Genomic DNA, 25,198 nt, shown 5'->3' with positions numbered 1-25,198 from the left:
ATTGAAGTAAGACCCTAATGCCTCTTTAACTTTTAAAACAATACTATGACAAAACACATTCGGTTCCAGATCCACCCTGGTTCCATCAACAGCATGATACCGATTGTTACAACAAACATTAGGAATCATTGAGCTAGACAGATTGCCGACCAGTTTGCACCATTACTTGTATATCTGGTGGATAATGTAAGAGAATATAAACCCTGTCTGATAATGCCGCCACTAAGTAGCATGTCAATTTCAGATTTCAGGCGCTCGAGAAATGCGTTATTACATTATTACAGTACAACAGACCATCCACATGTGATAAACTAACGATTCGAAATATTCCTTTGGTATATTTTGGGATGTAATGTCCCTGAAAAATTTCTTTCATCTCTTTTTACGGTTATTGAACAAACAATAAGATAAAGGGAGAGAAATGGGATTTAACATCGACTAACACAAACTTGGTCATTTCGAGACTAACACAAGGTACAATTTTAATTGAATCATTTACATGCACATACATGTAATAATAATAATAATGTACATTTACATAGTGCTTAATCCATCCATGAGTATGCTCTAAGCACTGTAAGTTAATAGCTCCTGTGAATAATACATCGTGAACATTTGTGTCTTAAGTCTATATCGAAATTTAGCAGTGGGAGGAAATCAGAGGACCCAGAGAAAACCCATGATGTAATGTATAGAATCAAAACCACATTTGACTCAATGGTAGACCTTATGAGCTACAGCGCACTATTCCGCCCAGCACCCTCAACTCTTAACACACCCCAACTCCACAAAAAATTCAAAATGATTATCAAGATTTTTTTTAACTCTTGCAGTAAACACAGAACTGACTATACTTCAATAGAAAACATGTAATGATGTCCAATGAGTAGGCCTGGAAATAACGATTTTAGAAGTACCTGACAAAATGTCAGGCACTAATGAAATAGTACCGGACATTTTCAACTCACTGCCCGTGCCGGACATGTATTAATAATTCAAATCAGTGCCGGACAAAATGACAGGCACCAGAGGTGTTGCGCCCGACAAAGCCTGAAATCTGTGTCTGACATTGTCTGTGACAGGTGCCTTATTTCCAGGCTTGCAAATGAGTATAATGTGATGCCAACATGCTTCCTGTCAGTGTCACAGACAATGTCAGGTATGAATTCATGCACATACATCTGTAATCTCTCATGTCTGTCATATTGTAATGTTTTATTTATATTTTCCATATATGCTTGACACAAAGTTCAAAATGAATTTATATAAGTCAGGGTTCGAATCTTATTTCCAATACCAGAAGCAATTTTTTGCTTGTTATTTTTTAAAATTAGAAGGAAACACACAAAGTGTAACAAGCAAAAACTTTCAGTAATTCTAGTTGTAAATCTAAAATTAATACAACATTTTTCTGCTTGGTGCCAAATGGAAGTATTGGAACAGAATTTGATTGTTTGGACCTTTGTCCATTTAATCACCACTTATTCACAAATGTGTATTTTATTGGTTTTTGCGTTTACAAAATGTGGTAATCATCGTTTAGACCAAATGGCTATGTCAGTAGAATTTTAGTTACGGCTGCATAAAGTGTGTGAAATGGTCGGTTCGCCTTCTTAGGATCAACACAGTTAGAGATAACATGATTGGTCAATAATATCACATGGTTTCAGTTTTGCATATATAATTTGTCAGGAAGGTGACATATTGTTATTTCATTGGTTAAGTTACGCGTGGCCGATTATATCTGGTCTCTTCGTTGAGACTCATGGAGTTTGTTAAAGGAAAGTGAGTCTATACGCAAAATGGCATCTTACGTAAAATTTTATCGTAAACATTTTCAACCTTTTCACAGAATTAAGCTATAGAAAAATTCTAGTATTAAAATTTGCTTAAAACTGAATTTCCGTAGACTCAAAACTTTGCGTTTTAGTTCAAATCTAACACACTATTTTCATATTTTAGCACGCTTTTTGCGTCTTTGCGTCCACTAATTTCGAAGCCTGTAAGTATAAGCTCAGGCTTGTTTTCAGATACCACAATTATAGTGTACTTTTATAATATGTAAATATTTATTGAATAAATAGTGTCAAAAAAAAACCAAAGTTAAAAATATCAGGTGCTAGTTCATTACTTCCGGACAGTGTGTCATGATGAGCTAAAATCATTATATTTAGGTATGGATGCCACATCTTAAAATCCTTTCAATACAAGTAAGAACTTTTTGTGTGTCTATATCAAGATCATCATCAGTGATAGATGTCACAGACAACACCAAAATAACGGTCATTTTACCTGATATAATAATAATAATAAAAACTTTATTTAATGAGGCAACTTATTTAGTTTGTAACAACTAAGCTTCCATAAGTCCCTCCTAAGCTACAAAACATATATACATGTTATATCAGGGATTAGTATCAGCATTACCTATAGCTGCAACTCACCTGCAAATTCAGTAATAATATATAATTAAAGGTAAACTTACCTTAAAATTTTCAAATCCAAATATATCTAGGATTCCTATAAACCGTAATTGATTCTGACCGGGATTTGTACATTTATTGATGGCATCAACCAACCATGCGAAGGTACGGGAATATAAGGCTTTCGCCATCGCATGACGATTTTCTATTGACTGAAAGAGAAAAATATCTTTGTATGAGTACAGATAATTCGATTTAATTGAGATTTACTGTTCAGATTCAAGTCAGAAACTACTAAACTGTTTATGTTAAATTATTTTATTGTGATGTACAATATACATTGTATTTACGTTTATTGTGATGAACAGCGGATTCTGTTAGCAGGAGAGAGAGAGAGAGAGAGAGAGAGAGAGAGAGAGAGAGATGGTTTTAACTAGGTCATTTTGGGGGGCTAACATATGGTACAATTTTAAAATAAACAATTTGCTTGCACATCAGGGTCTTTAGCAATGGGAGGAAACTGAAGAAAAACCCAAGAGGTTGAACAGGCAACCCTACTCTTTGTCACGTTCAAGAAGGGAATTACATGTAGCAGAGTAATAGTTATGTATTTTAACAATGTATTCTCCACTTCTCAGCCGTGTTTGATTTCAAGGGATAAGACGTGTTTGATTTCAAGGGATAAGACGGCATGATGAATTGATTATTATAACTAACAATGTGAAGTAAAATTCAACATAAAGGTTAATATCTTTCATGAAAAAAGCAAATGGAGAGAGTTTATAAAGGTTATTGGTCAGATATTTTAGATTTTTAGGTTTCGTTCTTCACAGAGAGATATTGTTGTTTTTACATATTTCACGGAAACCCGATAATAGTTTCATATGGATTTCATTTTAGACATCCAATATTTTATATTGTAAAAATAAATGTTTTTATTTGTAACAGAAGTATTTAGAACATTTAGGTCTATGTAGCTCTTTATTTCTAAAAATATATTATGTAATATTTTATATTTTTCAAGAATAAAGCAATAACATCTCTACTTTACACTGAAGAGAAGGGAGAGAGAGAGAGAAATGGGGTTTAACGTCTACTCGACACAAACTAGGTCAATTCAGGACTAACATATGGTTTAATTTAATTTCAATGATGCACTTGTGCGTAGGGGTTTTTAGCAGTGGGAGGAAACCGGAGGACCCGGAGAAAACCCACGAGGTTGGACAGGCGACCCTACTCCTTGCCACGTACAACCGGGGATTCGAAACCACGTCAGTCGACTCAATGGCAGACTTTATGATACAGCGTGCGCACGCTAACCATTCAGCCATCCAACCCCCTCTGAAGAGAAGGATCCTATAGAAAAATGAAATGAAATGGGGTTTAACATCCTACTGTTCTTCTTCTATACTGGGCTAATGAAGATGGGCATGCGCCATACAGTGTGCTATGAGCGAAATATTGCCTGGGCAGCAGCACTATGGCCTACTTTTATATTGAATTCCAACTGCCAAAGGATCTTTTACGTACACGCCATTTTTCGTCACATCCGAACGACTAGACAGCTGTCCTTGTCAGGTCCTCCGTCCTGCATCACTGACAAGGGGGAACCACACCGGAAAATCCCAACAAACTTTCTTAACCAATGCAGGGATCGAACACAGGACCTCCACGCTAGTGAACCAGTGTCTTACCCGTTTAGCAACCATGGTTCAAGGATCCTATACACATGTAAATGTACCATACATGTATAGCCGATTTTATGATTTTAATGTCCTATGTAATGTTATCATTCCAATGCTATTAAATAACTAAAGTCATTATTCTAAGTCATAACTCCAATGCTATTCAAATATTAAATCATTATTCAAATGCTACAGGTATTTGATTCCATTTCAAATGATCAATCTAATTTGATTATTTTTAGTGCAAATTCAGAAATTTACTAGAAAAATTTCAAATCTTCCCTTATCCATTGATTTATTTTTGAACGGTTTGAGTGTTAGTGTTTTTGTACACCTCTACAGACCAAGGGTAGATCTATTTCATGTCTGTCTGAAACGAAAGACAGCTGTGTATATACATGTCTATACGTTAAGTATATCATGTGTATAGATCAGTTTGTAAGGTGTGAATGTTAACACTACCTATATTATATATCTATCACCATGTAACATAAAGAACTACTTTGTTTCTTATAAACAGCTTTGTAAGCAACTTTTTAAATTATCTGGACTGAGGTAGAATATTTGAGACTAACATATGGTTAATTGTTCAGTTACATTATTGACATGCAATGCTACGAAGGTGAATTTTGCCCATACAGCAGCATTTCCTGGACTGCGGTAGACAGGAATTTAACGTCTTGTCAACGCACCCAACACACCCTCCTAGTTAGGGAGCCAGCGTCTTACACAATGAGCTAACATGGCTCAAATCTGTACATGATAATTAATAATTCAATGATATATATACAATAATCCATTTTTTTTCTTTTTTTAATTAGAATTACTTACCTCCTGAAATTTGAATGGAATGCTGGTAATTGTTCCACGAACTTGAATTTGTCGAAATAATAACGCTTCCATTATTTCTTCCATTTCAAACCCCAGTAACTCACAAACTGTTCCCAATATCACTTTATCATTCTCTGTAAAATCACTTTTTTCACCTTCGATATCCTCGAATTTCAGATTCCCTAGCAACAAAATGGCCGACATGACACTAAATATTCCGTCCACCATTTCCGGTTGAATACTGATAACGTTCATCGCTAGTCGTAAATTATCAAAAATAGCAGAATCGTCCACACCATCTAATGTATAACATCCACTTTGATTCAGGTAAGCATAAGATTCCGGCGCCCCGATATAAAATTGCTTTGCGAGATCCGGACACTGCTTGGCTCCGGCAACCAACTGATAAAATATATGATAATTTCTCTCATTGGGAGACTGGAAGGTGATTCTCGATTGTTCCAAAAGATAATCTTGAACAATACAGCCTTTAATTTGACAACTATCATCGAAACACACTTGCATGAATTTACCGAATCGACTAGAATTGTCATTTCTAACTGTTTTTGCATTTCCTGAAAAATAGAGAAGAATAAATATTTGAGATGAATAAATGTCTAAAAGTAGTTTATATATAGAGAGAGAAATGGGGTTTGCCATTCACTTGACATAAACTAGGTCAATTTATTGAGCGCATTTAAAAAGCCCTGCACTTGACTTTCTATTTCTAATTTATTGAGGACATTTAAAAAGCTCTGTGCTTGACTTTCTATTTCTAATTTATTGAGTGTTTTTAAAAAGTCTGCATTGGCCGAGAAAGTTCATCTAGATTTTCCGGCGTGGTTCCCCCTTGTCAGTGATGCAGGACGGAGTGCCTGACAAGGACAGCTGTCTAGTCCTTCGGATGAAACGAAAAACCGAGGTCCTGTGTATACATCGGAATGCACGTAAAAGATCCCTTGGCGGTTGGAATTCGATGTAAGAGTAAGCGATATTGCCGCTGCCCGGGCAAAATTTCCCTCATAGTACACTGTATGGCGTATGCCCGTCTTCATTAGCCCAGCATAGGAGGAGAACAGTAGGACATTAAACCCCATTTCATTTCATTTCATTTAAAAAGTCCTGCATATGACTTTCTATTTCTAATTTATTGAGCGCTTGATATTCCATTCTAATTTATTTAGTGCATTTAAAAACACTGGTGCTGTTGATTGATAACATTACATATTAATGGAAAAAATATATTCTAATATCAAATTAATGAGCCAGGCAGTGGTTTACTTATAACCAGTAGGAAAAATGTTCTCATAGCATATCAGTGGTGCAAGGAAGGAGGGCCTGACAAGGACAGCTGTATAGTCATTCAGATGGGGCGAAAAACCGAGGTCCCTTGTATACACTGGCGTGCACATAATAGATCCCTTAGTGCCACTGCCTGGGCAAAATTTCCCTCATAGCACATTATATGCGAGAATAGTAGGAAGTTAAACAAAATTGTGTTCATTTCATACCCATCCTTATTAGTCAGAATGGTGCAAAAAAAAAGTAGAATGTTAAGACAATTTGAATTCATTTCAATTCAATTTAAAGTTTACATACATTGCATAGGGAAGACAAATGATTAATTTATATTTCACAATTGATAGTTCATGGAGATAGCGTCGTCTGATGGGAAATTTATTCATCAAATATCAATACCCAGTCAATAAATCTACCAAACTATCTGTCAATTCTACCATTAGTCTAAACGCTGTGATAGAAATAGACTCTACAAGTCAGACGGTTTGCTGACCTTGGGTAATAGTTTGATCAAAAGGCCATCGATACAGGTTGGTTGGTATAAGGTTAGACACTAACAATAATAACAGCCGACAATATGCATACTAGTACGGAACTTCCTCAACATACTTGAAATTAATAACAAAATTTGAAATTTATTTTTTCTAAATGTAAAGAGATCTGATGCCAGCTTACAAACAATATAAATAGAAGTTAGAATATATGCTAAAATTAAAATTATTTTTCTTCTAAATTTAAAGAGGTCTGAGTCAGTCCACATGTAAAACAAATTGAAATATACATATGTATGCGTAAGGCCACAACTGATCTAACTTTTCATTTTTCCGAAAACACCTACCTCCTTTTTCACCAGGTAAGAAGAAAATAATTTAACAACAAAACATGCTTTGTTGTTCTCCTTTAAAGCTTACAGTTACAAATTTTTAACATTTTTGAAATTTAAAAAAAAACTTCCAAAAGACTAACATAGGTATTGGAAATGAAATGAAATGAGAATGGGGTTTAACGTCCTACTGTTCTGCTCCAACTGGGCTAGTGAAGACGGGTATATGCCATACAGTGTGCTATGAGGGGAATTTTGCCTGGACAGTGGCACTATGGCCTACTCTTATATCGAATTCCAGCTGCCAAGGGATCTTTTACATGCACGGCAATGAATACATGGGACCTTGATTTTTCGTCCCATCCTGCAAAACTGACAAGGGGATACCACGTAGCTATTGCTCTATCAAGACATAGATTTGGCGCAATGTTAGATAATTGTACAACATCCTAACTTTAACAAGATTTGATGGTATAAAATATAAGAGTTCAAACAGTTTCACAATTTTATTCATATTTAATATCCCACACAAACTATCATTTAAAACAGTACAAATAAAAAAAAACCGACTAGGTAAAAACTTTTTATCTATTCTATTGGTGCCGAAAAAAGCTTTTAACCCATGATTGCACCAGGCCCAGCATGAACTCTTATTACCGAACATTATATAAGAAGTGAAGCCATCTTGTTTATTAAATGTCAGTAGTGTTGAGTATTATATGATCAAATAGCCATATTGATTATCAAAATAACCTGGGTAGCAGACGCAAAGTATGAGAGGAATTTCAACCCTAATTTAACCACTTAATATCATGTAAGCCGTTTAACTGGTCGTTTAAGTGGAGAGATCTAACAAGCCGTAGAAGAGTTTGTACCAACAATCTATCTTTTAGCATATCTTATAAACACATGCCTTCAACATAATCAACATTCACATCAATCAATGTAATCACTGTTCCACCTGCACACAGCAGCACTTTTATTTCAAAATTTGGCCAGTCAGGTATATTTTGTCTACATCAAATCAGCAAGATATAATTTTCTTTTTTCCAGAGAATATTGTACTTTAAATTTTAAACATTTAAGCTATAAATTTTGACTGTATTTATTGTGTGTTTAGGGTTAAAATCTTTGAAATTCGAATTTAAAGTAAATTGCCATATTCCTGAAGCAATGGCCTGAGAAATCCCTCACTGGCCACTACTGGATTAACTTCTGATTGAGGGAGTGTGTCTATTCTTCCTGTTCAATCAAATCTATTCCAAGTAAAGCAACATGACAGTCCTTCATTTAACCTGGGGACTTCCCTAAAACTTTGGACAGTGATTTAAGGTATTAAAAACGGTGAAATTATTGTTCGTCTCCTAACAGTATTGTTTACAATGAATCCGTGTTGATAGCCTCATTTGTCATGCAATTAGTTTTTCACTGGTTAATTGGGCATAATAAAACCCTGAGGCATGACGTTATGTTTTGTAAACATATTTGGTCCATATTTGCTGTATTGTTATTTTTACACAGTTAGCTATAGGTTGTCATAATTTGGAACAGAAATTTGCTTCCATTACAGCAGTGTTAAGTGGGATTAACTCTAATCAAACGAAACACTGTGAGGAGTATGGTAAATTGCATGACAAGCCAGTTCCATTTCTCCAATCAATCAATTTCATAATATTACTTCGGAATCATACCATATCAGATTAGCATGTTACCATACAGAGAGTAAAAGTGGGACCATGTCAGATTAGAATGTTACCTCTACAGTAGTACAAAAATTGTAAGTGGGACCATGTCAGATTAGAATGTTACCTCTACAGTAGTACATTAATTATAAGTGGGACTATGTCAGATTAGAATGTTACCTCTATAGTGAGTATAAGTAGGACCATGTGCAATCAGAATGTTACCTCTATATATAGTTAGTACTGTAAGTAGTGGGACCATGTCAGATAAGAATGTGTCTAGTAGTGGGACCATGTCAGATTAGAATGTGTCTAGTAGTGGGACAATGTCAGATTAGAATGTGTCTAGTAGTGGGACCATGTCAGATTAGAATGTGTCTAGTAGTGGGACCATGTCAGATTAGAATGTTACCTCTACAGTAATTATAAGTAAAATCATGTTAGATTAGAATGTTACCTCAATAGTGCATATATCTATCTTATCGTATTATCACGATAGTGACTATTCTCAGTGATCCAATAAATTACAAACACAAACCATCCTCCGCAAATAAAGCTTGTAACATGATCAATATTAGTATTGTCTGCTGTTTTACCTCCAAGATAGAAGAGTTCAATTATATCTCTCGTGCCGTCAAAGCAAATATTGGCGCGTAGGATAAGTAAACGAGAGGTGTAAATGGAAGACGGAACTCGGTGATATTTACACACAGTAGAGATATGTTTTTACTAGAAATGAATCAAGAGCTACGACTGTCAGATAACGAGTTAAAACAACTAGTGAAAACAATTAATGACTCTTGTAATCAATTCCTTCCATTAATAGACGAATTGCAGGGCAAATCGCAAACAAGTACGATTTAGAAGATATAATGAAATGGGTTTTTTAAAACATCCTACTTTGCTGTGTCAACTGAGTTAATGACAGCAAGTTTTGCCCGGACACTTGAATCCTGGTTTGAGAGAGAGAGAGTGTGAGAGAAATGGGGATTAATGTCTACTGCACACAAACTACATGTAGGTCATTTAGGGACTAACATATGGTTCAATTTTATTTCAATAATTCGCTTGAGCATAGGGTCTTTAGCAGTGGGATGAAACCGGAGGACCTGGAGAAAACCCACAAGGTTGGACAGGCGACCCTACTCCTTGTTAGGTATGAGCAGGGAATCAAAACTACGCCACTTGACTCGATGACAGAACTTCTGATCCAACACGCATGCGTTAACCATTCGGCCACCCAACCCCTCAATCCTGCTTGAAGCTTTCGTTGGTCGATGAATAAGCTGTGCAAGTCACCATTCCGAGTGAGCAGTATGAAGCTTCTCCCATGATGACTTAATTTTTCTCAGCAAGGGAGACTTGCCTTAAGTCTGTCAAACAAATGAACCTATAAGAACGATTTCTACCAGATTTCAACTGTAGAAACCATCGCTGCTAAGCTAAATATTAAATCCCTAGCACGGTATAGAACTATGTAAATCAATGATTTGACTAACCAGGTGATATTGGAACTGGTATTCGACTAACCAGCAGATTTAAACTTGATATAGATAATGTACTTACCAAACGCTTCTAATACTGTGTTAGCCTCTAGAATTTGTTGTTCCGTCCAGAACGAAGTGTGATTCGTTACTGAACATAAATATTGTAATATAAACTTGGTTGTTTCTGTCTGAAATACAAACGGGAAAAAAAAAACAATTATGATGTTCGGAGATTGGTTCAAATTATTAGAAAAGTGGATGGATATTTAGGGAAAACAAATACCATTACTTTAATTTCTACATTAATATATTTTAAAATTTAAATTGTCAACTTCTGTGTTATTTTCTTACACAGAGTAGCTTCATATAGACTTTACAAATGAAACGAAATATAGTTTAAAGTCATAATGAAGCCATACAGTATGCTATAAAGGGAATTTTGTCTGGACAGTGACAATTCTGTCTGGTCTTCGTTACATACATGTACGAACTGTCAAGGGTTCTGTTACATACAAATGTGGACCGCGTTTTTTTAACTAGACACTGTTTCTTTCACCACTGATAATAAGAGGGAAAACAGGCTAGAGAAACTTAAGGAACTTTCTCGGTTATCACCAGGATCAAAATGAAATGAAATTGAATTTAACATCCTACTGTTCTGATCGGACTGTTCTATGAGGGAAATTTTGCATGGACAGTGGCGCTAAGGCCTACTCTTATATCGAATTCCAACTGTCAAGAGATCTTTTACGTGCATACCAATGTGTACATGGGACCTCAGTTTTTCTTCCCATCCAAACAACTATATGTTGTCCCTTGCCAGGTCCTCACTGCTGTATCACTGACAAGAAGGAACCATGTCGGAAAATCACAATGAAATTTCTCAGCCAACGCAGGGATCGAACACGGGACTCCCAGGTTAGTGAGCAACATCTTACACACTGAGCCGCCGTGGCTCCCCACCTTTCTCTCTAAATATAGGTATATAATCTGATGTACCAAAAGAGATCAAAATATCGGAACCAACCTTTCCAGCTCCACTTTCACCAGCTATAATACACGACTGATTATCTTCAGAATTACATAAACTTTGAAATGCTGCCTCGGTGATCGCGAACACGTGCGGATCTACTTGACTAATCTTCTGCCCACTATATTCTTTTACTTGTTTCTACAACAAAAAATAAATACACTGCATACATGTACAAGAAATATTAAAATTAAAAACATTTCAGTTAAAAACTAACCCTTCATACTTCTTCATTATCATACATCAATTCATAAGTCCTTTTCAAATTTCAAATGTTCTAATGCTAATGAAGATGGGCATTTGCCATGCAGTGTGCTATGAGGGACAATTTAACTGAACAGTGGTGCTACAGCCTACATTCGTCTTTCATTTTGCAACTGCCAGGGGATATCTATCAGGTTGCCAACAATGGTATACTCACAGAATCCCAGTTTTTCGTCTCATCGAAACAACGCAACGTCAGATCCTACTTCCTGCAGCACTGACAAAGCAGAAACAAGGCTGGAAAATTATGATGACTTTTCTCAGCCAATCCCCGATCAAACTCCCGATTTCCAGGTTAGTGAGCTACTACCATACTAATTACTATTCAAACCACTGTGCCCCCCCCCCCCCATATACAGGAATATCAATAATACTTGATGTACAAAAAATAAGACAAAACTTTTTTCATTGTTTTATTAAATATCTGGACTATTTCTATGCCATTTAAATTTGATGAATGTGGATGAAAACTCAAAAGTCAATTTCATCTAACACATAACCAAAATCAATATATTGAAGTAATTGGTTTATTTGTATTCAGGTTGTCTCTCATCATGGCACTACGCAATTCAAAAATTTTGACCTAAAACAAAGATGTCTTGCTCCTTTAAATCCCTCCTGACATTTAAAATACAGAAAGTAAAAGTAGCCTACTGTAATCAATCAACAAAATATTGATTTTTTAATGAACGTATAAAGGTAATAAATAGTAAATAAATGTGATAGGCATGTTTTGAAGCTAATTACTGGGTCTGACAACAGAATAATATTTTTAAATAAATGACTGTCTGTTGTTATTACTGGTCGTCATGATCAATATAAAACCTTGAAAGCTGGTCGTCTGTGTTTAACCAGTAGATCTATAGTTCACGATTTTTAAAAGATTTACGTATACCAGGAACTAAAGCAGAATTAACTAACAGCCAAATAAAATATTACGTTGATTGATTTTCTTTCTTATCTTGGTTCCATGCAATCAAAAGAGAATTAAAGTCCCAATATGGTGAATAATGTATCTATCTTTGTTAACACTTTTCTTAACTTTGAAGATATGGGTAATGATTGACACATGGAAAGGAGAGAGAGAGGAAAATGGGGTTTAACGTCCACTCGACACAAACTAGGTCATTTTGGGACTAACACATGGTTCAATTTTATTTCAATAATTCACCTGTGTGTAGTAGTGGGAGGAAACCGGAGGACCCGGAGAAAACCCATGATGTTGGACAGGCAACCCTACTCTTTGTCACGTACAATCGGGGAATCAAAACCATATCAGTTGACTCAATGACATAACGCGCATGTGCTGACCATTCGGCCACCCACCCCCAGGCATGAAATGGAAAAGGTTAGCCGTATACATGTAAACTTATACATGTAACTACTGTAGATTAGTAAGATATATTTTTCAGAAGATATGACAATTTTTAGAATTATTTCAGTTTTTTATTTTTTTTATTTTTTAACTATAAATTGTATTTTGAGGTTCAAGTCTTTTTAATTGAGACAGGTAAACTGAGCGATGTTCCTTTTCACAGGAGAGCTTTGGTTCGGACAATCCAGAAATTCAATTTCATAAACTAACATCTGATAGGTTTTTTGACACGAAATGTCATGATGAATAAACCACCCATCATTTCTACATAAAATCTTTTTTTGTACTGGAGAAAGCGGGGATTTTTAAATATCTCATTCAATATTATATTATCCACTCACCTGTTCATAAATAGCTAAACTTTTATAAGGATTAACTGCAACTAATATAGATCCTGTAAATGTCTAAAATCTTCATTAAGGAAATAATAGAAAAAATATGAGACATGATTATATTATACATAGGTTATCTACATGTACTTTCAGGCCACTTGAGGAAATCAGGTTGGTTGGGGAAGAGGTAAGGAGATCCTCAGGCTGGTCTTGGAGATCATTTGGTTGGTTGGGAGGAGATCAGGCTGGTCTTGAAGATCAGGTTGGTTTGGGAGATCAGATAGTTGGGAAAATCAAGCTGGTTTGAGAGAATAATAAGCTGGTCGAGGGAGCTTGGTGATCAGACTGGCAGGTTGGGGAGGCTATCACGCTGATTGGGGAAATCAAGTTGGTTGGGGAGAAGATCAGGTTGGTTGATGAGATCAGGTTGGTTGAGAGGGGAAGAGGATCATGTCAGTTGGAGAGATCAGATCGGATGAGAGTGGAAGAGGATCATGTCAGTTGGGGAGATCAGGTCTGCTTGAGAGGGGAGGGGATCATGTCAGTTGGGGAGATCAGGTCTGCTTGAGAGGGGAGGCATCATGCTAGTTGGTGAGATTGGGCCAGTTGAGAACTGGAGATCAGGTCAGTTGGGGCGATCAGGCTGCTTGAGAGGGGAGGCATCATGCTAGTTGGTGAGATTAGGCTGGTTGAGAGCGGAGGCATCATGCTAGATGGTGAGATCGGGCCGGTTGAGAAGGGGAGATCAGGTCAGTTGGAGAGGTCATTTCCATTCGGAAAATTCATCTATATCTGGAAGTCTGGAATCATATTAATGTTAGGGGGAGATTTCACACTAGAATCTACCACAGAAATCACAGGTTGTATGAATTATTAGTTGCACCTCATGACGCCACAAATTCACCTGGCAATTTGCAGTCCTACACTACACCACTGACTTACATGCATATAGCCAGTGGCAATTTCTGATCCCCACTCCCAAAGCTGTCTAAAATAAGCTGTATTTTAAATACATGTAGGTTATCGATTTTAAGAACGACATCTACAATACCAGAATAAGTGGTCTGGAAATACAGGAAATTAAAATATGTTGCCAGGAAACTAATAACAAATCTAATAAATAACACAGAGTTCAATATACCCCAGTTTATCTCTGGTTTTTGGATCGTCTTATGTACATGTATATAATGTCCTGTAATTTCTTTGTATAAGATCAGCGAATCCTAGTCAAATGGTCTCTTGGTAAGAAACAGTAATTATATTCCATAGAATTTGTGTCCTGTTTATTTCCAGTTATAAAATGCCATCAAACAATGCCAAATCAGATTTGTAGACGACAATAGCCCAGAAAATGTCTACATTCATATTCCCTTTAAATTCAAATCAATAATTGAGTTATGGTATTTAAATAATTGCGATATTGATCAATTGGTAAGTGGATTGTATTCGAACCTTTATACATATCTTTTTATCTCTTCCACTGGCGTGTGTTATTATAAACTTTGGTTTAAATTTACATCAATAAAATCTGACGCAGTTTCATTGTTCGATGTCTGTACGTCGTGCATCATATTGGTATATAAAAATATCTCATCGTTAAAGTGAGATGTTTTTATTATTAAACATTAAAGAGAATTTTGTCTCAAATGTTGACATAGGATTACGGAGAAATATAGATGGTAGAGTGAAAACAGTAATGATAACTTCAGATGGCCATTTAACTTCTGTTAGGATCGTTTCAACATATTGTGTATGGTGTAAAAGTCTTTTTAAAGTTTATATGTATTTGACTTAATTTTTGGGGAATGTTTGAGCATTTCGGTACATACATATGTAGAAGTTTTACTATCTTAAAAGATCTTCCACATTTTCACCAGGGTTGACTTATTACATGGGCATACCAAGGTTGACTTCTCACATGGGCACACCAGGGTTGACTTCTCACATGGGCTTATCAGGGATGACTTATGACATGGGAACACTAGTGCTGACTTATCGCATGAGCATACTAGTGCTGACTTATCACATGGGCACACCAGGGTTGACTTATCGCATGGGCACACCAGGGTTGACTTCTCACACGGGCTTATCAGGGATGACTTATCACATGAGAACACTAGTGCTGACTTACTGCATGAGCATACTAGTGTCGACTTATCACACAGGATTGACTTATAGCATGAGCATACAAGGGTTGACTTATCACATGGATACACCATGTGATAAGTCAACCCTTGTACCATGATTGACTTGTAGAATGGGCATACCAGGGTTTGATTAATATCCTAATATAAATTATCTCACTGATCTAAATCAGAATCGTTAGGCTACATTCAACATACATGTAGAATCAGTATCAGAAGTTCTATTCGGATATCAATCCACTTGCATATACATGTACTTCCGATTAATTTCAATGTTAATGTATTTTTAATATTTAATAGAAATTCTTGTAATATTTCCAACAACTGTTCCTTTAACTATATATGTAGTACCAATCAATCTAGTTATGTTATCTTTTAATTTTTTAACAATTTCTATAAATGACATAACCTTATAACTTTATCGATAAGCTAAATATCAATAAAACAGTCCATTTGAAACAGAAATCACTAATGCTGCCCACATTTTTTTTTTCCGGCAAAAACAATACTAACTTCACCAAATTGTTTGTATATAAAATCCCCTCATGTGCATGTACTAGCAATTATGGATGGATTCAACTGCCACATAAGTCATGTTGGCATTGTGGTAAGCAGGTCTTGGTTGGTAGCAAACTAATAGTATACGACATGGTTGTGTAAGTTTGTGCTGGTCCCTTAAATTCTTATTTTATATTGATTTCAGAGAGACAACTAAAGAGGTTATATTTCTGGTGTGGTTTCCCCTTGTCAGTGGTGCAGGAAGGAGGGCCTGACAAGGAAAGCTGAGTTAGTCGTTTGGATTGGACGGAAAACAGTTAGAATTCAATATAAGAGTAGCCCATAGTGCCGATGTTCGGGCAAAATTTCCCTCATAGCACACTGCATGCATATGCCCATCTTCATTAGCCCAGATGGAGCAGAACAGTAGGATGTTAAACCCCATTCAAGAAAGTATTATATTATGTACATACATGTACACATTATAAATATTTAAAATACAGATGTGACGTCATCCTTTGATATTGGAGTACCATTATTTGAAATAATGTACGTACCAAGCGTAAATTATTATACTAGTTGCAATATTGGACCGTCATGACGTATTACATTGAAATGCACGTGCTGGATAGTGTCTGTATTTTAAGTTGTTTAATGGTCTCGTGCAAGACATTGCGTAATATACATATATTGCACTCGTACAATATCAATATATTACTTAATGTCTCGCACTCGACCATAAACTACACATACAGTAAATTCATAGGTTTGTTTCGGTCGAATAATACACTTACTGTATAATTAATTGGTTTATCATAATTTTTGACAGGTTCCAACATTTCACAAGTCTTGCATTTGTATTAAAGTATATCTACATGTAAGTGCTCACTTCTGCAATGATCCCCTGACTTTTGCTGCCTTTTATTAGATTAATCATGTCTCTCAAGTGGATATTTTATTCCATTAATCTATTGTCATTCATGGCTTTATGGCCAACTCATCGGTTCTGCAGATAATTGTTCTCATTGTACCGCTATAGCCATCTTGGAATTTGATGTTTAATTTTTGATGTTACAGACAACAACTTAATTAAACGTCACCAAGAAAGCCTGGAGCTATTCTACATGTATTCAAAGATTAATAATGTTCGTCTGATATTTACAACGACAAAAGCCAGACAAAAAGTGACTGGTAATCGAAACAGCAAATTGATGGATTCTCAGGAAAAAGGAATTTGTGATAGAGTCAAGACATTAAAACACTACACATTTGGTGGTTTGGTGCCGTGGAAAATGTTCCAAATTCAAAGAGAAAGAGAGAGAGAGAGAGAGAGAGAGAGAGAGAGAGAGAGAGAGAGAGTTGGGATTTAACACCAACTCAACACAAGTAACTTTTGTGACTAACAGATTGTTCCAAATATAAAGAGAAAGAGAGAAAAATGTGGTTTAACGTCCACTCGACACAAACTGGGTCATTTCGGGACTAACATATGGTTTAATTCGCTGGCGCGTAGGAGTCTTTAGCAGTGGGGGGAAACTGGAAGACCCAGAGAAAACCCACGAGGTTGGACAGACGACCCTACTCCTTGTCACGTACAACCGGGGAATCGAAACCACACCAGTTGACTCAATGACAGACTTTATGGTACAGCGCGCACGCTAATCATTTAGCCATCCAACCCCCCAGAGAGAGAGAGAGAGAGAGTTGGGATTTAACACCAACTCAACACAAGTAATTTCGGGACTAACAGATAGTTCAATTTTATTTTAATAATTACATGTAACTTCTGCATAGGCATCTTAGCAATGGGAGGAAACTGGAGGACGCGGAGAAAACCCCATGACGTACAAGCTGGGAATCAAGACCATGCCACTTGACTAAATGATAGACCTCTACATCACATGACTTATAAAGACCACTTGGCCAAACCTTAAAATTAAAAACATAGAAATGAAATGAAATAAAATGGGGTTTAACGTCCTACTGTTCTGCTCCTATACTGGGCTAATGAAGACATACAGTGTGCTATGAGGGAAATTTTGCCCGGGCAGCGGCACTATCGCCTACTCTTATATCGAATTCCAACTGCCAAGGGATCTTTTACGCGCATTCCAATGTTTACATGGGACCTCAGCTTTTCGTCTCATCCGAAGGACTAGACAGCTGTCCTTGTCAGGCCCTCCATCCTGCATCACTGACAAGGGGAAACCACGTCGGAAAACCGGGATGAAATTTCTCTGCCAATGCAGGGATCGAACACCCGACCTCCAGGCTAGCCAGCCAGCGCCTTACCCAGCCAGCCACTAAAAACATAGAACAAACAGTTCAAACGGTGAAGGACATCTTAGCTTAAAATCATATCACATGTTATAATTAATTACACATGCGCATATGGTACAGACGGCTGTCATTTATGCCCAAAGGTAATGAATAACGTATGCAAGAAGGCAGATAACCCTGCGATTTTACGCCATCCCTTTCAGTAAAGTTTAAGCTAGATTACCTTTATGAGGAGTGCCCACAGCTAATAACCACCTACTAGCACTAATGAAATAAGGAGGATTGGGTGTTGGTCGCTGAACCGTCTAACACGTGCAGATTTAGATCGCAAGACCTGTCATTGAATAGAGTGACCTGGTTTCCATTCCAAGGAGGTCGTCTACCTAACCTCTTGAAATGAAATGGGTTAATGAAGATGGGCATATGCCATACAGTGTGCTATGAGTGAAATTTTGCCCCTTATATCGAATTCTAACTCCAAAGGGATCTTTTACGTGCTCGACAATGTGTACACAGGACCTCAATTTTTTATCCCATCTGAACAACTACATAGCTTTCCTTGTCAGGCTCTCGTTTCTGCACCACTAACAAAGGGTAAACATGCCAGAAGTCTGTGAGAGAGAGAGGGAGGGAGAGAGAGAGAGTGAGAGAGATTAACACATGGTTCAATTTAATTTCAATAATCCGCTTGCGTGTAGGGGTCTTTAGCAGTGGGAGGAAACCAGAGGATCCGCAGAAAACCCATGAGGTAAGACAGGCAACCCTACTCCTTGTCACGTCTCCTTGTCACATACAACCAGGGAATCGAAACCACACCAGTTGACTCAATGACAGACCTTATGATACAACACGCATGCGCTAACCATTCGGCCATCCACCCACCAAAAGGCACAACTGCTATAATACATATAAGTTTCATACAGATATTTTTAATAGTTTATGAGATGTGCTCGGAACCAAACCTGGATGAACGGATGGACATTGCCCACCTTTTGCACATGATGATATTTTACAACCATACAAGAAAAAAGACCACATGGTGTATTCTAAACCTAAAAAAAATATTATGCTCAAAAAATCTGGTTAATAACCATAACATATAGATTGTTTATTTTGACATTAATGTGATATTTAAATTATTACCAACGTATAAAGGTTGTTTATTTATCTACACATGGATCTGATATAAAAATAGACGGATCTTGCTGCACACACATGTAGGTATGCACACAGACACATGCCATCTGGCAGACTGGTTGATGATAAATAAATACATTCTGTTTATTGTGATAATATTCTATCATTTTATCATTTAGCTGTAGTTTTGTTGCAAGAACAACTGATGGTAGAATAAAAACACCAGTTTCTCAGCATTATTAGATGGACTGATTGTAGATTCTGCTGAATTGCAATGTACATGGGCATGTAGAATGTGACTTGTACATGTACCAGTCATTGTTTTTTAAGGCGAGTGATCGTTTTTGAGCGTCTGAATGTCGACCGAGGGGAGGTTTTTCTCCCTCCCCATAATATTGAAAAATGCTCTCCATTACAAGGTCATAGAGGGTTTATTATCATTTATGAAACCAGGAACTATACTCAGTAAAAGTCTGGGATCGAAACCATGCCATGTGAGTCAATGACAGACCTTATGATCTAAAGGACCACTGCCCCCATGTATAATATATGGTTATGTATTTAGGAAATGAATTAAAATGAAAATTAAAGACTGGGTGCCATTTGCATTTTTGGGGAAAGTATCAAATTTTGTCCTGGAAGGATGTAGTTTGTGTTAAGTGGACATCCAACCCCATTTATATCATTTATAGACAAATTGTTAAAGAGCAGTGCTGACAGGGTTATCTGTTCCAATGAAATATCTTGTCTAGTTCGTGATTGGTTGTTCAATCAACTAGAAATCAAATAACAGTTTGAACATTATCGCAAACCTAATTCTTCGTCCTGAAAGCATTGTCTGAGTTTCTTAAAACTTAATTTATCTTCCTGAAAGCATTGTCTGCGCTTCTGGGGCACTTTAATCAAAGTATCGAAGCCACATGTTGTGGGGGCGGGTAAACATCACATATAAGACAAGTGTTCACATTAGGGCTAGGTATCGCTTTAGAGAGTCGAAATACGGGTGGCCATACTAAACTTACGCTATCTACAATTAGCTCTGCTTGAGAACAGACACTAATCTAGTTAAACGACATTTTAAGTCCTAAATCGACGATTTTATTCGAAAACATTATACATTGATAATTTTGAGAAGTATTTATTTCGCTTACATTTAAAAAAATCAAAAAATTTAGTCGTTGCATGTATGACAGATGTGAAACGGAGTAGATCCGCATTACAAAATAGCATACGAATTGTTGGATATGGCTGCCATTCAGGGCAGAGATTAATTCTCAAAGTAGATATATCTGTGTAAAGAATGGTGACTTGTCATGTGAGTAGTGAAATTCATTTCCACAATAGTTTCAATTATTTACAAACTGGTGTCACCTTTTAAAGAACCAAGTTTAATAGTTGTGTTCACATCCCATCGGTCATCATTTCAGTTCAAATGGGGTTCAATTCCTTTCAGTATTCACAAAGACATGAAACATTGAAACATTGTCTATCTTCAAATCAATTGTGAAAACCTGGCTGTTTATAAGTCACTATAATTAACCCATGTGAACACTTTCATGCGCCTAGAGCATCCCCAAGTGGGATGAATAGTTGCACACTACAAATTTCATTATTATTATTATTATGAAATGAAAATTTTGAATTGTTCAGCATCCGCCACACAAGATATCTATAATAAACAAACCAATGCCAACTGTAAGTGTTAGGTAAAATTGTGGGAATTAAGACATTTTTTTAAAGGTATAATCAAACTTGAGAAATCTTGTTAAATTACATTTTTTTTATTTAATTTTGTGTAGCAGATCCAGACTTTCTATGGACGCCTACCATTTATTTTAAGTCAACTGCAGAATGGGTGATCAGTGCTTTATGTATATATGTAGGTATTATGGCAGAATGGATGAAGTACATGTACATGTACTTAATGCAGGTGTTATGGCAGAATGAGTGAAGTATTTAATATAGGAGAGTTGTCTGCCCAATCTTGGGAGCTTTCTCCAGACCCTCCAGTTTCCTCCAACTGTTAGGACTCCTATGCGCAACCCAATTATTGAAAGAGTGTTGTACTGTGTGTTAGTCCTGAAATGACCTTGCTTGTGTCAAGTGGAAGTTAAACCCCATTTCTCTCCCCCCCCCACCCGATCCAAACCTTCTTTATTCAATGGACATGTAAGAGAGGGTAAAAATTCCGTCTCCGTCTTACAAATACACCTTCAGGGTTGATTGGCAATTGTATAAATGGAATTTCGATTACATTCAATTACATGAGTTTGTTCAAGCACAAAATGTAAAGAAGTTTGTAATTGGCTCGTACACAAGTCAATCAAGTCAAACAGAGAGAATACATACGGCCAAATCCAGGAATATAGATTCATTTTCTACACGTTTCAATCGAGAAAAAAATTAACTCAGGCTTCTGGAGACAAAATGATTTGATCCAAGTTATTTCCATAGACAAAAAAAAAATGTTCTGAGTTCAAATCTTAGCAGGAGCAGAGAATTAAAGTTTGTCCAATTATTGATATTGAATAAAGAAACCAAGATCCCATGTACAAATGATCAAATCATGTTTAAAGATCCCTTGGCAGTTATAATTATAAAACAAAACAGTAGGTGGAAATGCTGCTGCCTCCGCCAAATTGTCCCTTGCAATGCCTGTATCACCACAGCAGTAGAAATTACAGTATGTCAGTCTCCGTGTTGAGGAGACATCCAACGTTAAACTCATTCATATTGTTGAAATTAAGTCATAAACAAAGCTATGTGACGTTAACTTCAACAGACTGTACCCTCTTCATTAGCCAGTCGGAGCAGAACAGTAGGTCATTAAACCCATCTCATTTCATTTCAATGGACTGTAACCCACTTGTACTACACAAACAACAGATAGTTCATGATTGGGATTAGTCAATTGTGGACAAACTGAGGAGAATTTTGCCTGGACAGCAGTGTCTCCACCACTCTTCTTCAAGTTCCAACTGCCAAGGGTTCTTTTACATGCAGACTGAAATGTACACATGTCAAGCTCAATTTTTCATTCCATCTGAAAGACACAGGCCCATTTCTTTATCAGCCCTGCACAGATCATCCATTACAATTGAGAGTCAGACTTAAAAAACCCTTGACTGTACAGCACAGTGAATGCTAACGAAAATCGGAAATGAAATGGGGTTTAACGACCTACTGTTCTGCCTCGAACTGGGCTAATGAAGACGGGTATGGCCTACTCTTATATCGAATTCCAACTTTAAAGGGATCTTTTACGTGCACGCCAATGTGTACACGGGACCTCGGTTTTTCGTCCAATCTGAACGACTAGACAGCTGTCCTTGTCAGGCCCTCCGCCCTGCATCACTGACAAGGGGAATGCCCCCTGATTCACTCACTTGATTTGATATAGGCCTACTGGTATTTTGTTTATGTCTTGCAGTAGTTTATCTTGTCCATAGGTTTGTCTTATTAGTGTCGTATCAGTTTGTTCGTGTGTAGTGTGGCGATACTACGTAGAGCGTTTGGTGGCTGATTTTGGTTAGCGTGTGGACGTTGAATTATAAGGGCCGTCATTGAGTCAAGTAGCGTGATTTCGATTCCCAACTTGTATGTGACAAGGAGTAGGCTTGCCTGTCCAACCTCGTGGCTTTTCTCCAAGTCCTACAATTTCCTCTCACTGCTAAACGACCCCTATGCGCAAAAGAATTATTAAAATAAAATTGAACTATAAGTTAATCCCAAAATGACCTAGTTTGTGTCGAGTGGGCGTTAAACCCCATTTCTCTCTCTCTTGCTCTACACACCTACTATTAAGGTTCTTCCCTGACCCAATGTCTCGCTTCAAGACTTGCCAGCAAATTGTCCAAATCGAACTATATGTCAGTCCCGAAATGAACTAGTTTGTGTAAATTGGACGTCTCTGTTTCTTGCTCTACACATATACTATTAAGGTTCTTCCCGGACCCAATCTCTCGTTTCAAGACTTGCCAGCAAATCGTTCAAACCTCATGTCAATTTATAAATATAACATGACAGTTTGAACAAATATTTTTCGAAAATGTGTCTACCATAGTCAGGGGATCCATTATTTTAATCTCGATAATTGTAGAGAAGACGCCAGAAAACATCAACACGATATCGTGAACAAGTCCACCAATCAATTCTTGGTGAAGATAATATTTTAGAAAGTGTGCAGAAATCAATGTTGTAAATTTAAGCATAAAGGAGAAGATTATGTTCTATTCTAAAAGGGTATATTCAGGGATGTACGAGGTATCCTATGGGAAATAAATTTATCGCGATGATCTATTTGCATACATGTCGACCAGTTAATGGCTAACACTTACAATACATCGTAATCATTTCTCTACAGTGATTTTTGTTTTTTTCTCACAGGAATCAGAATTATTATTATGTTAGCTAAATAAACAGACGCCCGTGACTAACGGATTTTAACAAATTTCGTTAAAATGTTTTAACATGTTTTGACTTTGTATGTAACATTAGTGAAAGGTCAGGGTGGCCACCGTAGAATTTTGCACCAATATTCAAATCTTTCAAAATGTTGACATGAACTTGCACTTGTAATCTACAACAAATAGTCTGTTTAATACATGTCCTGGTTGATCATGTTGCAAAACACCCCGGACTTAGCATTGAATCTACATCCTCATCAGTCAGACTTTTTTATCATAGAAGACAGAAATGAGGTTTAACATCCACTGGACAAAAACTAGATCATTTTGATACTAATAATTAATACACTTTTATTTCAATAATTAGCATCTACAGTGCAAGAAAATCTGAGAAAACCCATGAGGTCTGGCAAGCAACCCTATACTTCTTGTCACGTACAATTGTGGGATCTTTTCCAAGTCACCTGACTCAACGACAGACCTTTTGGTCTAATGTGCATGTGTTAAGCCAGTCAATCTACAATGTACTGATGCATTTGCTTTTTATCATACTAAATATTCAAAATGTAATTTAAAATTTTTAACAATATTAATTTAGCTCTGGGGACTTATTCACAAAAACTAAAAAAAATTAAGAATGCAGCCTTTTCATTGGCCAAGAGCTAAAATTTATAATGAGGATTTTTAACTCCCAACCAATGAAATGGCTGCTTCTTTTAAATATCTTTAATCAAGTTTTTGCGAATATTTGATAATGCCCATTAAGAATTCGAAATGAAACGTAATAATAATGGGGTTTAATACATTTTTATTTTAATAACTCACATGCGCAGTGTAAGGAAATCAGAGAAAACCAATGAGGTTTTACAGGCAACTCTATACTCCTTGTTACATACATTCATGGGATCTTTTCTAAGTCACCTGACTCAATGACAGACCTTATGATTTAATGTGCATTTGTTAAGCCAATCGACCAACTGATGCTTTGCCTTTTATCATACTCTATATTCAAATGATGCACATTACATGTAATTTAAAAATTTTAATAATATTTATTTAGCTCTGGGGACTTATTCACAAAACCCCCCAAAAAAATTAAGAATGCAGCTAAAATTTATAATGAGGATTTTTAACTCCTACCTATCCAATGAAATGGTTGCATCTTTCAAATATTTTTACATAAATTTTTGCAAATAAGCCCCCTGAAATAAAATGAAATAGGGTTTAATGTTCTACTGTTCTGCTGTGACTAGGCTAATGATGACGGCATACGCCATACAATGTGCTATGAGGGAAAATTTGCCCGGGCAGCCTACTCTTGTATCAAATTCCAACTGCTAAGGGATCCTTTACGTGCACGCCAATGTATAACGGGATCTCAGTTTTTTGTCCCACCCGATCGACTAGACAGATGTCCTTGTCAGGCCCTCCGTCCTGTACCACTGACAAGGGGAATCCACGTCGGAAAATCCCAATAAACTTTCTCAACCAATGCAGATATC

General features: G+C 36.6%; 1 protein-coding gene across 1 annotated transcript in view; it reads right to left on the bottom strand.

The window, feature by feature from the left end:
* The window catches only part of LOC126821749 (unconventional myosin heavy chain 6), a 198,123-nt gene that overhangs the window by 133,090 nt on the left and 39,835 nt on the right, over nucleotides 1-25,198 (bottom strand). Inside the window, exons 3-7 of the mRNA XM_050550236.1 lie at nucleotides 13,241-13,303; nucleotides 11,258-11,401; nucleotides 10,310-10,418; nucleotides 4,940-5,514; nucleotides 2,486-2,635 (exon numbers count right to left, since the gene is read on the bottom strand). Coding sequence (XP_050406193.1) covers nucleotides 2,486-2,635; nucleotides 4,940-5,514; nucleotides 10,310-10,418; nucleotides 11,258-11,401; nucleotides 13,241-13,303 — 1,041 coding nt within the window. The remainder of the gene's footprint in view (nucleotides 1-2,485; nucleotides 2,636-4,939; nucleotides 5,515-10,309; nucleotides 10,419-11,257; nucleotides 11,402-13,240; nucleotides 13,304-25,198) is intronic.

The sequence above is a fragment of the Patella vulgata genome, chromosome 5 (assembly GCF_932274485.2).
Source record: "Patella vulgata chromosome 5, xgPatVulg1.2, whole genome shotgun sequence".
Taxonomy (NCBI): Eukaryota; Metazoa; Mollusca; class Gastropoda; family Patellidae; genus Patella; species Patella vulgata.
Note: the sequence above shows the minus strand (reverse complement) of the source record. Positions and strands in the feature narration are given on the sequence as shown.